Source organism: Poecilia latipinna, unplaced genomic scaffold (genome assembly GCF_001443285.1).
Source record: "Poecilia latipinna isolate Pla-1442-1.1 unplaced genomic scaffold, P_latipinna-1.0 Scaffold123, whole genome shotgun sequence".
Lineage (NCBI taxonomy): Eukaryota > Metazoa > Chordata > Actinopteri > Cyprinodontiformes > Poeciliidae > Poecilia > Poecilia latipinna.
Window position 1 is genome coordinate 59,303 of NW_015112739.1, and position 14,014 is coordinate 73,316.

Here is a 14,014-nt window from a genome sequence, read left to right on the forward strand (position 1 = left end):
GCCCCCTGTATTGCACTGCAAATTATTGATTGTGGAGACGTATTATAAGTTAACTGGATAATGCTGTGCTCTCATTGATTCAACTTTGTACATTTACTCGCATCCTCTCTGGGAGCTAAGCTCAATCTTTGCCTTTTCAGCTCCAAATTAGTCGTAAAGCTTTCGAGAAAGCGTCGAGATCCTGTCGAGTCGGCTGTTTTCAAAGGACGCCTGAGCTCTTCCATCTCCCTGAGTAACTCAGACTCTACGCTACAAATGGCCCTGTCTGGCGCTACTACGCTCTGCCTGGATCCAAACCACCATCACCTTCGCAGCATGAGCCTTCGCTGCCTCACAAATATTACAAAATCAGAGCAACACAACCTGAGGGGATATCTTGTTACAGATTTGGGTTAAACAAGCTCAAAATCTTTACAAAATGCTTTCTTTTTTCCACAAAGGGAATATCCTCAAAGGTACAAAAGTTGTTCAATAAAGTAACTGATAATGATATTCTATGTCATGCTAATCAATGGTTATCCAAACTAATAGAGTAGAGAAAATCAAAGGATGCAGCTGAAACAGACGTAGTAAGATGAGAAAAATCAATAATTATGATGCTTCCAGTTTGTCATATATATTGTCTAAGGTTTTGGAGCTGTCTTTCCCTGAACACATTAACAAAGCTGCTTTGTACATAATTGTATAATGTGCCTAAAACATGTGTTTTCGTAATAAGTGTTTGATGAGATTATTGGGTATTTCGACAGTCCAAACTGATTAAGAGACACATGACATCACCATTCCAAATTCAATTAACTTTAAAAATACTTTATTTGTCCCAACGGGGAAATTAACTGTTGTCATAACTGGCGTCATTCAAGGATCTTCAAAGATCCTGTCGGCAATGAGCCTCATCAATTGCTCCATGTGTTTGCTCTAAGTTTGCATATCTCTGATATTTAAAGATCAAAAGGGAGACAAAACAGTGAATAAAGAGTCCAATTTAGCTGCTCCTGTGTAAGTACAGTTATTGCAAGATGAAAATGTTAAAGATGTATTTCTTTTGGTCATTTTGTACCTTCCAGCCTTCCTTCTTGTGTCTTTACAATCCATATTATTTTTATTTCAGCTCATTTCTCTTTAAATGGCTCCTTTAAGACTTCTGTAGAAGAAGTCTTTTTATAAGTTTGAGGTGTGCTAAGCTGTTAATATATGAATGTGCTTCATAATGGGGTCTTTAAATAAAGGCTTTAAACATTGAACTATAAATTAGTTGTTTAAAGAAGTTAACTAACAGTAACTGCTGTTCCTTAACAGCAATTAATTTTGGAACAGGTATTTTGATAATAGGTATATTTTTATGAGAGGCAGAATGTCAACCAGAACAGGAAGACAAAAGAAGTTTTATGTCGCTGAGTCAAATTTGAACCCGAAGTAAAACCTGACTTTCAGCTTTGGCCCAGAGGGTACACACAGCAATTCCTGTATTTGGTCAATATGTTTGCACACATCTCAGCAGGGATTGTGACCCACTCCTTTGCACAGAAGCTCTGGAAATCCTTTTGCTTTCTTAGCTGCTGCATTATGGCAACTCAAAGCTTTAGCTTCTTCCTTAGATTTTCTGTAAGATTCAGAGTTTGGCTATGCAGCTCTATGACCAAAATGGAATTATTGGCATTTTGTACACACCGTGTCTCCATAGCAATAATTAGACCCTCTCTACAAGGGTCTAATAATTCAACTAATTATTAATTTTCAACTGGTTGTTTGGGAGGGATGGGAGAATAAAAACAACTTTTTCTGTACTGCCATGACAAACATGACTAACATGAGTCTGCTAAAGTCTACTGGAACTGAGAGCTCTTATCAGAGACAGACATTGCTTTTTGACAACAAAGACTTTTGATGGGTGGAAATGGAAATCACCTCATGCACACTGTCAAGTATGATGGATAATCTATGGTGCTGTGGGTCTGTTTCTCTTCCAAAGGCCTTGGAAATGTTGCTAGAGTGCACACTATTTTGAATTCTTTGAAACACCAAAATATTTTAAATAAAATTCTGCATATTCGGTATTTCTCTTTGTTCAAAACATGGCATGCTAATGTGGCTAAATTTATGTCTGTTTTAGTCTTGACTTTGGTTTCATTTGACCACAACATTTCCGTCTTCTCTGTTATTCTGCATATTGATTATTATTTTATATTTCTTACATTTCCAAATAGTCATATCAGTCCAAGTTAATGTTCGCTCTCACCAAGCTTCTTGCTCATGGTCTTCCATGGCTTTGTAGCCTAGAGGAGATCTGTTATGTTTCCCCCTGGTGTCCTGTGACAGCTTTTTAGTCTTTCCCACAGTGATGGAAAATTGGCATGGTGCAAACTTCACATGTTACATTTAAAATACATAATGGGCTGGAATCAGGAGGATCTGAAATTATGCACTTGTTTGACCAATATAATCTGTGACCCACATGAGTAAATATCCTAAATAAATAAATAAAATCAAAGTATGTCTTATATATAATGTGTTTTTGTTTTGTTTTGGGGTTTTTTGTCGGTTGATCATTTGTCTTTTACCAGTAAAATGAAACTAAAGAACAAAATTCAAAACTTCAGAATAAGCACAAGTCAAACCCTTCTTCCCCGACCCCTTTCTCAAGAAGCTAAAACAATTCAGAGAATGTTAGGGAAAACTAGAAGGAGAGTGTGCATGATTTAATCCACTGTTAGTTACAGGGTTTGTGTCTATCTTACTTGGCCACCTGATGCGTCCAAGTGCTGGTTTTGGGCGCAAGTGTTCCCCACCATCATTACTCTTCTCTGGATTGGCAACCAACCAATTTTGACTGGAGCAAGATAACTGAGCTGAGCTTGTTCCTTTGATGGCGAATTCACGATGTGAGCTTTCTCCCAGCCTCCCTTGCGCTCTGGAGAGGGAAACCACACAGTTTGGAGGGACTCCTGGCTGCTGGGTGAGCTCTCACATGAAGACGAGGCTGCGCTGAAGGAAGAAAAGCCCGTCTGCCTCCATGCTCTTCCTGATACTTGTCCCTCGAGAACAGGCATGGATGCAGTCCGATCGTCCAACGATACATTGTGAATTGGTGATTGGCCTTTGCTCTGCATTGTCTTGAGGTGCTCCAGCCAGAAGTCCAGCTGGCGCCCCTCAATGGCGCTCTGCGGCCGAGGCGCAGGGGAAATCAGAGATCTTCGAGGTAAAGACTCTTCTCCTGACGTAAAGCTCTCCCAATAGGACTCATCTCCTGACCTTCTCCAGCCCGGAGCCCTCCTTGGGTGGGCAGCTGGCTTGCGGAGAGTCATCTTTCGGGATCTCAAGTAACCACTTTCAGGTCTTGAATTTCAACCAGTAAATTAAGCCCTTTTACATAGAATCCATTTGTGAGTTTAGGCATAAATATTTGGACACACTCTCGAAGGGATCCAAGTAATCCTGAGCAAGAATTAGCAACAGGTCATCTTTCCTGTTGATCTGTTGTGATAAGATATAAGACATTTCAGGTTACTATACCAGTGACTATACCAACAATTCCCTGCATCTATAAGATCATGTTTCTAATACTCACCAAATACATCCCTTTTTTTCTCTTGACTCCAACTCTTCTCAGTCCAAAGCTCTTGGGAAGCAAACACTGTCTGTCTTGGTGTAAAGTAGGTGCTGGTGGGTACTGTCTCCAGTCAGGCATGTAGCAATGTGAGGGATGCTTTGGCAAACAAAAGAGTTACTGAGCACAACAGCTGAACAGCCAATGAAGCAGGAAAAAGAGAAAGACACGGAGGGATGGGCTTGCTGGTGGAGAAAGAAAGAAAACACTTGTTGACTCAATGCATGCTCATCTAAAGGAGGACAGTAATCGACGTTGAAACTGAGATACCGTTTCTTAAACCAAAAACCATACAGAACACTGAATGCTTGTGAGGTGTTGTCACAAATCGAGGTGTATTTCTAATTAGTAGATTATCCGTGTTTTTCCATGGCTTGCTTTCTGCGTCATATTTTGTCTCTGGTGAATCCCCCATCTTCTTTCTCCCCCCGTCTGTCTGTGATCTCGTGGTCAGTGTCTGATGATAAGCGTTGTCACCCTCAAGCCTCCATTTGAGCCGTGTGACTCCAGCAAGACCGTCTTAAAATGGGCCAGTGTCTTCTTAGATAAGCAACTGTGACCCACATGATGTCCCATGCGGCATGTGGAGGCAGAAGAATTCGGCCCAGCCAATGTTTCTGTTTATTTTATTTCTTCGCAATAAAGAGAGAATGTACATGGGTTCATAAAAAAGAGATGCAATTATTTCCCTGAGAGCTTTCGAAAAGGAACCAAGTAGCAATGGGTCGATAAAGCAACAAAAGTTAACCAAAACATGATTTAAATCTTCAGAAGAGGTTGTTTTAAATAATTTTTATTCAACCAAGATTTTAAATTAAATCTGTTTTTGTCAACATTTAATAAAAAATAAGCCTCGTTGGAACATATTTATACCCTCCTCAATCATACAAACAAATGGCATTCAGGAATTATTTTCATTATTTATTTTTGGTGATGAGCTAGAAGTATTTGAGATTAGAAGGCCTCCTTATCATCACTCAAATCTTTTGCTTCCTCAACAGATATTCCATCAGATTCAAGATGAGACTCTAAAAAGTTAGAATAATCATTGATCACTTTAAAAGATGACTTAAAACCTTAATCTCTCAGGGGGCATAAAAAAATTACTGTCTTAGCTGTTTGTTATTCCCTTCACCTGCCAGTGGTAATAATGTTATGCCTGGTCAGAGTAATTTTGAAAGTAGTAACGCCCTCTACTGGAAAAACACCAACACAGCAAGTGAGGGTGTGAAGGTCATGCAGCTGAGAGACTTCAATGAAGCACAGGATGGACCCAGTAGGGTTATCCATTCTGCAAACCAGATGAATAAAGATGAATGAATTCAAATGTGTGGACCAGGTGCATCTTTCTTAAGGTTTGTTTAGCAAATCACAGGAGAGAAATCCCTTATTGGCTCAGGAGATAACAGGCTCGCTTGGATACCTCTACTCTGCCAGCTTCACACCAGAAAAGTCAGATATTGGTGTATGCTCTATGCATTCTAATTCAGTGTTTGAATGTTTGAGATTGGAAGTTTTCTGACTTTCTGAAAGTGTTTCAAAGTTTTCTTTGCACTTTGGTTGTTGTTTTTTTTTCTCTCCCCACCATCTGTTAGTAGCTGAATATTGTGTGGTATTAACTTGAATTGAAAAGTGTCAGAGTTGAAACATCTGTTCTGTTTGTTCATATGCATTTGGCTAAATGACTTTGCACAGTTTTTATCTTGAACAAGCTGCCAACAGAGTGCCTACAGATCTAGTTCAGAATTGTTTTGTGTCAATAACATATAGACAAAAGTTCACTGGTATACAGGATGTGCAGAATTTGGATGTGAGAAGCAGAATTTGAGGTTTTTGTAAGTTGGTGCAACATTCCAGTCCCCTTTCTCATTAACCTGGTGAATGTGACTGCTGATGTTTTGTTTGTTTCAAGTGTGGCTTTTTATAAATCCAGTAGTTGTAGCAGCTCCTGTCCTGCAAATGTTTCAGTGTGTTGGCCCTGGAACCACCAACTCCAGCCATAGTCTTAGCCTTGTAAGATTCCCAAAACACTTTTAAATGGACTTTGTATCACAACCCTCTCAAGCACTGCAGTTATGCATGGTGCGTGTCCTTCCACTAAACTTTCCATTCAGCTCTTTGGATACAGCGCACTAGGGTTAGAGTCACATTTGAGAAATATACTCTTGGTGTTGGTTTTTAGAAATAAATATTTGAACATTTTCACTGTGTGAAATGATATAACACATAGATTTAATTTTTGTATTAAAATATACATATTTTTGTTATATTTTTTGATACTTTAATTTAGTGGGAAGAAGTCATACATGCATAACATTGCATGTCTATGAAACAACGTTAAAAGCAACGATTATCTGCTTATGTTTTCAGTCATGCAGTGTCAGTCACACTTTTCAGAGCAGTACAAGTCGAGCAGGATGCCTCCTGCATGAACGCCTACCGAGTGAAAAAGTTGTGTTCCTTTCCTCCCCCTTGCGGAGCGTCCTGTCACTGTTGGAAAATGGCTGCTCGGAGCAGCTCCCCAAAGCTCAGAGAAAACTGAGGGGGAGAAAAAGTCTGTTTTGAAGTCAAAAACAAACGCTCGTTTTGACGCTTTCTAAACCGGCGACACAGGACAAAACTCGAGGAAGCCAAGCCTCGACTCCGAGGATGTCTCGCTGGGTGCCCTCAAAGAAGGAAAAGTATGGAGTTGGTACGTAACAAAAACTTGCATGCTCCCATCGCTAGCTCTCGCCCTAGCCCTCTGCTCTTCTATCAGTTTCACTGGACAAGTTATGGGGGCAGAGGGAGGGGAACTGGATTAGAAAGCGGCCGGCTGAGGGGGCTCTGTTAAGGCGGCGTGGGAGAGTTTCAGGTAGAAATGTGCCTGAAGTGGAGGAACGCAAATCAGAGTTTTCCCGCTAGTTCGCCTGAAATGCAGAACAAGGAATGTGCGTCTTTTGTGGGGAAGAGTGTGGATTGGGAATTGTTAGAGGCGCGCCTAGTTTCAGCGCTGTTTCCTGTGTTGTTGGGGCCTCGATTTGCTACAAATTGACCATCTAGTTCCAGGCTGCTCCTTATTTGTAGCCGTTTAGGTCTGTTGACTGGAAGCCCTGCCCAACACTCAAAACATAAGTTCGCGATTGCTCCTTTAATTCTTCCGCTTGCTCAAACGCTTTGCGACTTGGTCGGAAAACTTGGCTCTCCTGTGGGATATCTGGACTCGTAATAGCAGTTTCTGTTGCTAGTGAGCTGTACACGGAAGAGTCCAGCTAAAAACGGACCATGCCATTTATCACTTGTGTTTATTTACATGGGAAAAGCCGTGATTTATTGCGGTGCTTTTTCGGAGGTTACCGTCAGCGCGCGGATAGACAATCACAGATTAAAGCTACCCAGCAGTAGCCAGAAACACGCTTATTATAGGTTAAAATCATGCCTATTATTTTCCTATCTAAACATAATTATAGACCAAAAGTATTGCACAGTTTGTCATGTTACAATGGATCAATATATAAGCGTGTGTTGTTGTAAAAATGAAGTAAATCATACTTTCCCCCTCTTTCTTATACAGTAAAGAAATTGTGAGCATCTTTATTGACTCTCACTAAATGTTTTTTTTTTTTTTTTTTAGAACCATCTGGAAATGCAGCTTTGCAAATATACAGATGGAACATTTTATGTGTTGCAGTCATGCTGAATGGCAAAAGCCTGTGAAAACCTACTTTTAGGTTTTGCCACAGATTCTTGACTGGTTATAGGTCTGGACTTTGACTGGGCCATCCCGACAAATACATGTTTTGAGCTCAACTTTGTAATTGTCCATGGTTGGCCTTCTTGGAGATTGTGAGCCATTTTCGGCTTCCAGCAGGTTTTCTTCTTCCCCTCAGCGTTGTTGGGAACCTTGTTCCTTTCTGACAAAAAGCGCTCCCGCAGGATGATGCTGCCACCACAAATTTACACAATTCTTTTCAGATTGTTTTTTTTTGTAAAATGTGCACTGTGTTGTGTGGGTCTGTCACATAAATTCCCAAAAGTTTCTGGTTGTAACTGGAAGCAAAACTTTCAAGTCACGTCATGACTTTTGTTAGCTTACTAACCGCTGAGGCATTTCTGGATCACTTCCTCAACAGTCAGCTGGCCCGAGATCCAGGTGAAAGGGATGCACAGCAGTGACGGAGGCGGTTTCCTGTTAAAGGAGGGGAAATCTCTAATCAGGAAAAACCTCTCAAAGCATTTTAAGTTCATCAAGTTGTCAACTGTTGACAGCATGTACAGCACTGACAATATAAACAAATACCCTGTTGTCCCAGGAAAGTTTACATAAAGTTTATGTTTGTGATGGTAGAAGAAGATGCCAATTTTCTGCTATAAACAATCAGTTTGCATGCTGATAGCATCTCATAGTTGTTTTGCAGACAATCTGGCCCCAACATGGCACTTTTTGCTCTGCTAAAAGAAATGGGCTTCTATCTCTCGTCTACCTGTAATGGTTTTTTTTTTTTTTTTTTTTTTTTTTTTTTTAGAAGAACTATTAAACAGTGCTTTTTTCTGCACTACATTTTACATTTTGAGCAATACATTTTGCTCAAACTAAGGGTTGGGCTTGTCAAAATTAAGGAAAAAGTGTCAAATTATACTTCTGCAGTAAAACATGAATTTATTTTATTGCTTTCTTTGCATTTTAAACAGTAGACCCCATAAAGGATCGCAGCAGTTCAACCAACTGTCTAATATAACAAATGTATTGCAAACGCTGCATGCTTTGTTGGCAGCACTTTGCAATCAATGGGGGTCAAAAGAAGATGAATAAAAATTACAGTGAAACTTTCAAAGATTCAGAACTCTGGCAGTTTCGAGGGAGATATTGGTATGTGTTGTAGATGTCATGATATTAGAGAAATAAAAATGAAAAAAAAAATGGATAATGCTATTCTGTCAAACCTTAATCGGGGGTCTTCAACCTCTTTGTTCCTACGGACCAGATTTACTCTGTCCGACAAGTTTGTACCACTTTTGACACTGTAATTCAGAACATCATTTTATAACGGATTAATTGGTATAATGACATTAGAGGTGTTATTGTGCATTGGCCTGCTAACTGGGCATGTGTTTCTCTGAGCCAGTGGGTGATTATTTATCAACTGTTACTCTATTTTAGGCCCCATAGTAGTTTCCCTATTATGTTACTGTTGGGTTCTTTAGTAGGTACCATATCCCAGTCAAGTGCTTTGCTGATGATACTCTAAATAATCATTGCAGTGCAGCATCTTGGTGCAATTTTATTTGTTTAAAGTGCGATATAAAGAAGATTGACATTTATATTGGCAACTACTTTGCTTCCTAGGACGGAAAAAAACATAAATGACTGGAGTGAAAATATTGTAAACAGTCAAACAAAAACATCGGGGAGAATCGCATTTCTCTTGATATGTGGAAACACTTGAGCATCACTGTCTGTGCTTAAAAATGGCGTTTTATATATTTCGACGACGACGGCGACACATTTTTCTCCAGCTTTTATCTCAAGGACTTATGCTGTTGATATCCCCCTCTGAGTATTTGCACGGTCCTCTGGATTTGTGCAATAAACACCTCTGCACTGTTTACAGGAATATATGTGAAGGAGCAACCTCATAAAGCACTCCGATAAAACGAAAGATGGGCAGGAGTGCTTGCGTCTATTATCTGAGAGAAACACTGGTTAGCGTGTTGAATTTTGATGGCCTTGTAAAAAGAGAGTGTGAAATGGGATACTGACATAATCTGTCAGACATTCCAAAAGTGGTATATTACGCATTCAAACAATAGCGTGATGGAGCTACACGTGGTTCTTCTGGAAATCCCACAGAAAGGTCCAGATGCAGTTCCTGGAGACCTTCATCCATTTGAAAACGTTTTTCTTTGGTTCCGCAGCAGCACGTTGGTTAATTTTAACGCTAGCAATTTATGCCACTGCGGCCACGCTGAGCCCTTTTTTTCCCCGTGTCCATTAGTGAAAGTTTGCAGCCGACAGACGGGTGCTGATGCTGACTGATGGATGATTTCAGCAGGTGAAACTGAACCTTTGACTGCAGCTTTTAAACGAGCTCCGGTGTTTCCGATCCGGTTTGTGCTGTGTTGAACCCGTGTGTGTGTGTGTGTGTGTGTGTGTGTGTGTGTGTGTGTGTGTGTCTGAAAATGAAGAACCGATGCTAATGATTCCCTCCCCCCCTCGGCGTTCTCGTGTAAATTAAAAAGTTGACTTTCCCTCAAAAAAAAAAAAAAAAATATTGGAGAAAATTCTCGGTGGGCTCGCTGAATTCAGTCGTGGGATGACTCATTAGATGAAAGAAAAGCTGCTGCCACATCATGGTTGGAGAGGACTGGTAGGGTGCACAGCTGATGCACTTTTAATACTTCATGTGTTGACCGAGGAGTGCTAATGAGCACTCTGTGAGGCCTGTGTGGCTGTCAGTGCTCTCTATCTGCATCTATTTCTGTTTCAGAAAAACTTTTTTTTTTTTTTTGTCTTCCCACTTAAACTGCTCTCATAATGGGCCCAATGGCTTTGTTGGTGGAGGTGGAAAAAACCCCCCAAAAAACTCTCTTCAAGACATTTTGCAGATGTGCTGAAAATAATTGCTGCTGGTTGTCTACAAAGTGTATTGTGTTTATTATCATGGTGGGAAAAAAAAAAAAAACTAAATTGATTAGCTTGATTTGCTGTTGAATGTTTTTAAAACAGTTGATGTGATAGTGAGCACTGATGTTGATGTTAGTGAGCACTGATCAAGAACCTTGGTTTTAAAGGCGATGTAATGTCTTAAATTAGCACATTTATAGCTCTGGAAAAAAAAAAAAGAGAGGCCACTTAAAATGATCAATTTCTTACTTTTTACAGGTATATGTTTGAGTAGAACGAACATTGTTCTTTTATTCTCTTACGTACTGACAGCATGTCTGAAATTCCAAGCAAAAATTTTGTATTTATTTGCAGACAATGAGAAATGGTCAAAATAATGAAAAAAGATGCAGCGCTTTCAGATGTCAAATGATGCAAAGAAAACAAGTTCATTCCATTAGAAACAACAACCATCACGTTTTAATTTAGGAGGAGTTCAGAAATCAATATTTGGTGGAATAAACTTGAGGTTTTCAATGAGGTTCAGTGCGGTAGGCTCCTCACTTTTTCCCGAGCTGGATATCTCTGTGTCACAACCTGGAGGGTTTTACTTCATTTGGGGAGTGTCATTGGATTATCAGGTTTATTTTATGATGAATAATTAACTCTATTAACTTATTATTGAAGTAGAAATAAAGTATGTGTCACTAATTCCAGAAGGCAAATAAAAATGGGCTGAGCTCAGCATTCACGTCATAGAGACTTACAATTTTGGATAAAGGCTAAAGACTTTCTTTAATGGATCCATCAGAATGATTAATGGTGTGTTTTTCCTGTTTGCCAAGTTGCTAATTAGGCTTGATCTTGATTTGATTTTTTTTTTCCTTTTACAGTGATGATTAACTGCTTGACAGATGAGTCGAATTTGGTGTCGCCATGGCATTATGTTGTTTGCAGATGACTTTGTGATCTGTATTGAAGTAGGAAGCAGGTGGAATGGAGCTTGCACTTGTGGAGGTTTGTGCTTCTGAAGGAAATAAAGAAGACGAAATAAAGAAATAAAGAAGCCATGTATTCTGACTCAGTTAGTCAGAATACTGAGAATACATGACTAACATGGGGAATAAGAGAAAGGCAGGTGGAACAATGAAGCTTAAAGAACTTCGGCGAGCTTAAGTACCAAGGGAAACTGTCCAAAGCAAAGGGCGCTATATGAAAGAGGCAAAGAAGAGAATGCTGGAAGGAAGCAGTGGGTGGAGATGATTGTCAGAGGTAATTTGTGACAGAGGGATAGCTGAGGGTGAGGATTTTTATGATTTATGGCTTTTATGATGAAGGGAAGTGAAGTTGAAAGAGGATGTAATCAAAGTGGAGAGAATTACAAACGAGGATGTTAAAGGGAAAGCTTAGGTTTAGCAGTTCTGTGACAAGGTCAGACTAAAAAGGTGGAAACGGTTGGACATGGCCAGGGGTAGGGATAGTGGAAATATCTGACATCAGACAAAGAATACGGAGCTGCCAAAGGAAAAGTAGTGAGCAGCTAAAAGAACTGAGATGTGACAGACAAGAGCTTAGCTCGGTGATAAATGCAACTTCTGAGTTTCTTTCCTCCAAGTGCGTAAATGCATAACACATATAATATTATGGCTTCCCAAATGTTGGACCCAAGCAGTCCTTTCCAACTATATCGCATACTGCACTGGCATGTATGATGCGATACAGTATTTTGTGCAGCCCTACTTTTAAACTTGAATGTGTATTGCTTCTAGAAGCCTTCACATCAGGCTCTGGTTGCTGTTTATTTCATTATTATGAAAATATATTTCTACTATATTTAGTGTACTTTGTTTTGCTTTAAAACGTGATTTATCAAAAATAAATAAAAAATAAACTGCATTATTATAGCAAAATGCATGTCGTATTAATTCAACAGAAGAGAAAAAAAACATTTCCCTTTTAAAGAAAAACAATTAGAGGATGTTACAGAGACTCAAACTTACGATTTAGTTTTGCCAGTGTCTCGTACATTAACATGGGGAAGTTGGAACTTGAAACTTGTACTTGACAGAGGCTTCGTTGTAGCTTCAGCTGCCGGTTTGGTTTCGGCCTGACTTTATTTAGTCTTTTTTGTGCGAGATCAACACAGAAAAGCAATGAAGGCCATTCCTCAAAAAAGGAGTTCCTCATTTGCCTTTGCAGATTTTTATTTCTTGACAAATACCTAACAGCTAAGCATAAATTAGGGAGATCAAGGTTTTTGATGTTTAGTTATTCTTGTGGCATCCCTAAAATGACTCAACAAGGCCCCCGAGGAGATCTGTCTCGCTCTGTCGGGCTTCAGTGATGAATTTACCGGAAATACTTTTTGATGCTAATTTCAAATGTTGCCTCATTAATTCTGTTTCATCAGCATGTTGCTGTTCCTTAAGAGAGACTTCAGAGACTTGTAGCTCTAGAAGGAGAACCCAGGGAAAGCTTAAAGATGATTTAACTGAATCAACACGTCAGTTTTGAGACTTAAGCACAGATTGCCTGTGAGAAATTCCTTCCAACTTTTCTCTTCTCTCTGAAGTTTAACACGAGGAAATCTATTAAAATACCGACTCAGAACAGGAAATGTGGAGTTTTTGTTTTTTTTTTTCCCTCCCACCATCGTTTAAGATTTAGCCTAGGAGGAAATGCTTCCTAGGGGGGTCAAATCACGGAGTGGCGGCTTATCTGAAAGGACAGTCGGTCACACGAGAACACACACTTGGATCTAAATTTCAGGACCCTTGTTGCTGTGATTCCCATTTTAAACTTGGAACTGACAACTTCAGAGAGCTTTCTCTTGGAACAGGTTACTGATGAGTGACACATTGGGAGCAGAAAACAGAGATGCAGTCGCTCTGTCTCTTGACTTGAGCCAAAAGTGATTTATAAGAACCCTGCCCAGCACTCTTTAAAAAAAAAAAAAAAGATAAATAAAAAATTGGCTCCCACCTCCCGAGTGCAGTAAGCTAACAAATGTGGCTGCAATTAAAGCGCCGTCTCAGCTACTTACTAAAATTCCTACCATATGTTTATTAAATTGCGCAGCCCGTCTTTTTATTCTTCTTTACAACCCTGATTGAAGCAGTTTCTTGTGAAATGTTTTCCTATCTTTATTAGGCTGCTTTCCACTAATAACTTGTCTCAGGGTAAAATCAACATAGAACAGACATTCCCCTCCCCCACATGTTGCTGGCACTTGATGCCAAAAGGCTGCTTATATTTTCTCCCCCACTTAATGTCAATTTCTGGAAACCTTTTAAAGGGCGGAGGCCTATATTGTGTGACATTGACAGATTTTTGATTTTTGATTCATCGATCATACATTTTCCGAAATCAAGATTTAGATTTTGCTGTGAATAATGCGATAACTCCAATAATCCAACACCTTTAAGCAAGGTTATCAGTAGATCTCACGTTGGCCCATATCTAATATGGAAGAAGAGGTGGTGAGAAAGCAATCCCTGCTGCGGTCTATTAAAATCACATCTAACAAAGAAACAACAGCTTCAGCAACAGTGCAGCTTTTTAAGAAAACCCCCGAGTTCGCTCTTTCTCAGAATAAACTTTGTTGTTGACTTGACAGAACATGACGGGGCTCGGCTTGATTGCAAGGTGAGACGCTCATTGAACACCAGGAGGAGAACTTTTTTCTTATCTTTTTGTAGTGATCACAGGGTTTGTCTGGTATGTCTGAAGTGCGCAACGGATCCACAGAGCTGTGTGACGGTCTGTTTTTTTTTTTTTTTTTTTTTTTTTTTTTTTTTCTCCCCTCATCCTTCCTTTTGTTTTTT

At 39.7% G+C, this 14,014-nt stretch overlaps 2 protein-coding genes across 9 annotated transcripts in view; one reads left to right on the plus strand and one right to left on the minus strand.

Annotated features, from left to right (window-relative positions):
- Window positions 1-3,921, minus strand: part of cunh10orf90 (chromosome unknown C10orf90 homolog) — a 20,476-nt gene extending 16,555 nt beyond the window's left edge. For 2 of the 5 annotated variants that reach the window (XM_015028390.1, XM_015028391.1), the window contains exons 1-2: window positions 3,569-3,920; window positions 2,739-3,474 (exon numbers count right to left, since the gene is read on the minus strand). In XM_015028390.1, the coding sequence (XP_014883876.1) occupies window positions 2,739-3,305 (567 nt within the window). In that variant the 5' untranslated portion in view covers window positions 3,306-3,474; window positions 3,569-3,920. Of the gene's footprint in view, window positions 1-2,738; window positions 3,475-3,568 lie in introns of all 5 variants that reach the window. The other 3 variants (XM_015028393.1, XM_015028389.1, XM_015028392.1) reach the window with 3 other exon arrangements.
- A 2,124-nt stretch (window positions 3,922-6,045) lies between these two features.
- The window catches only part of dock1 (dedicator of cytokinesis 1), a 233,970-nt gene continuing 226,001 nt past the window's right edge, over window positions 6,046-14,014 (plus strand). For 3 of the 4 annotated variants that reach the window (XM_015028394.1, XM_015028395.1, XM_015028397.1), the window contains exon 1: window positions 6,046-6,299. In XM_015028394.1, coding sequence (XP_014883880.1) covers window positions 6,257-6,299 — 43 coding nt within the window. In that variant the 5' untranslated portion in view covers window positions 6,046-6,256. The remainder of the gene's footprint in view (window positions 6,300-14,014) is intronic. The other variant, XM_015028398.1, reaches the window with a different exon arrangement.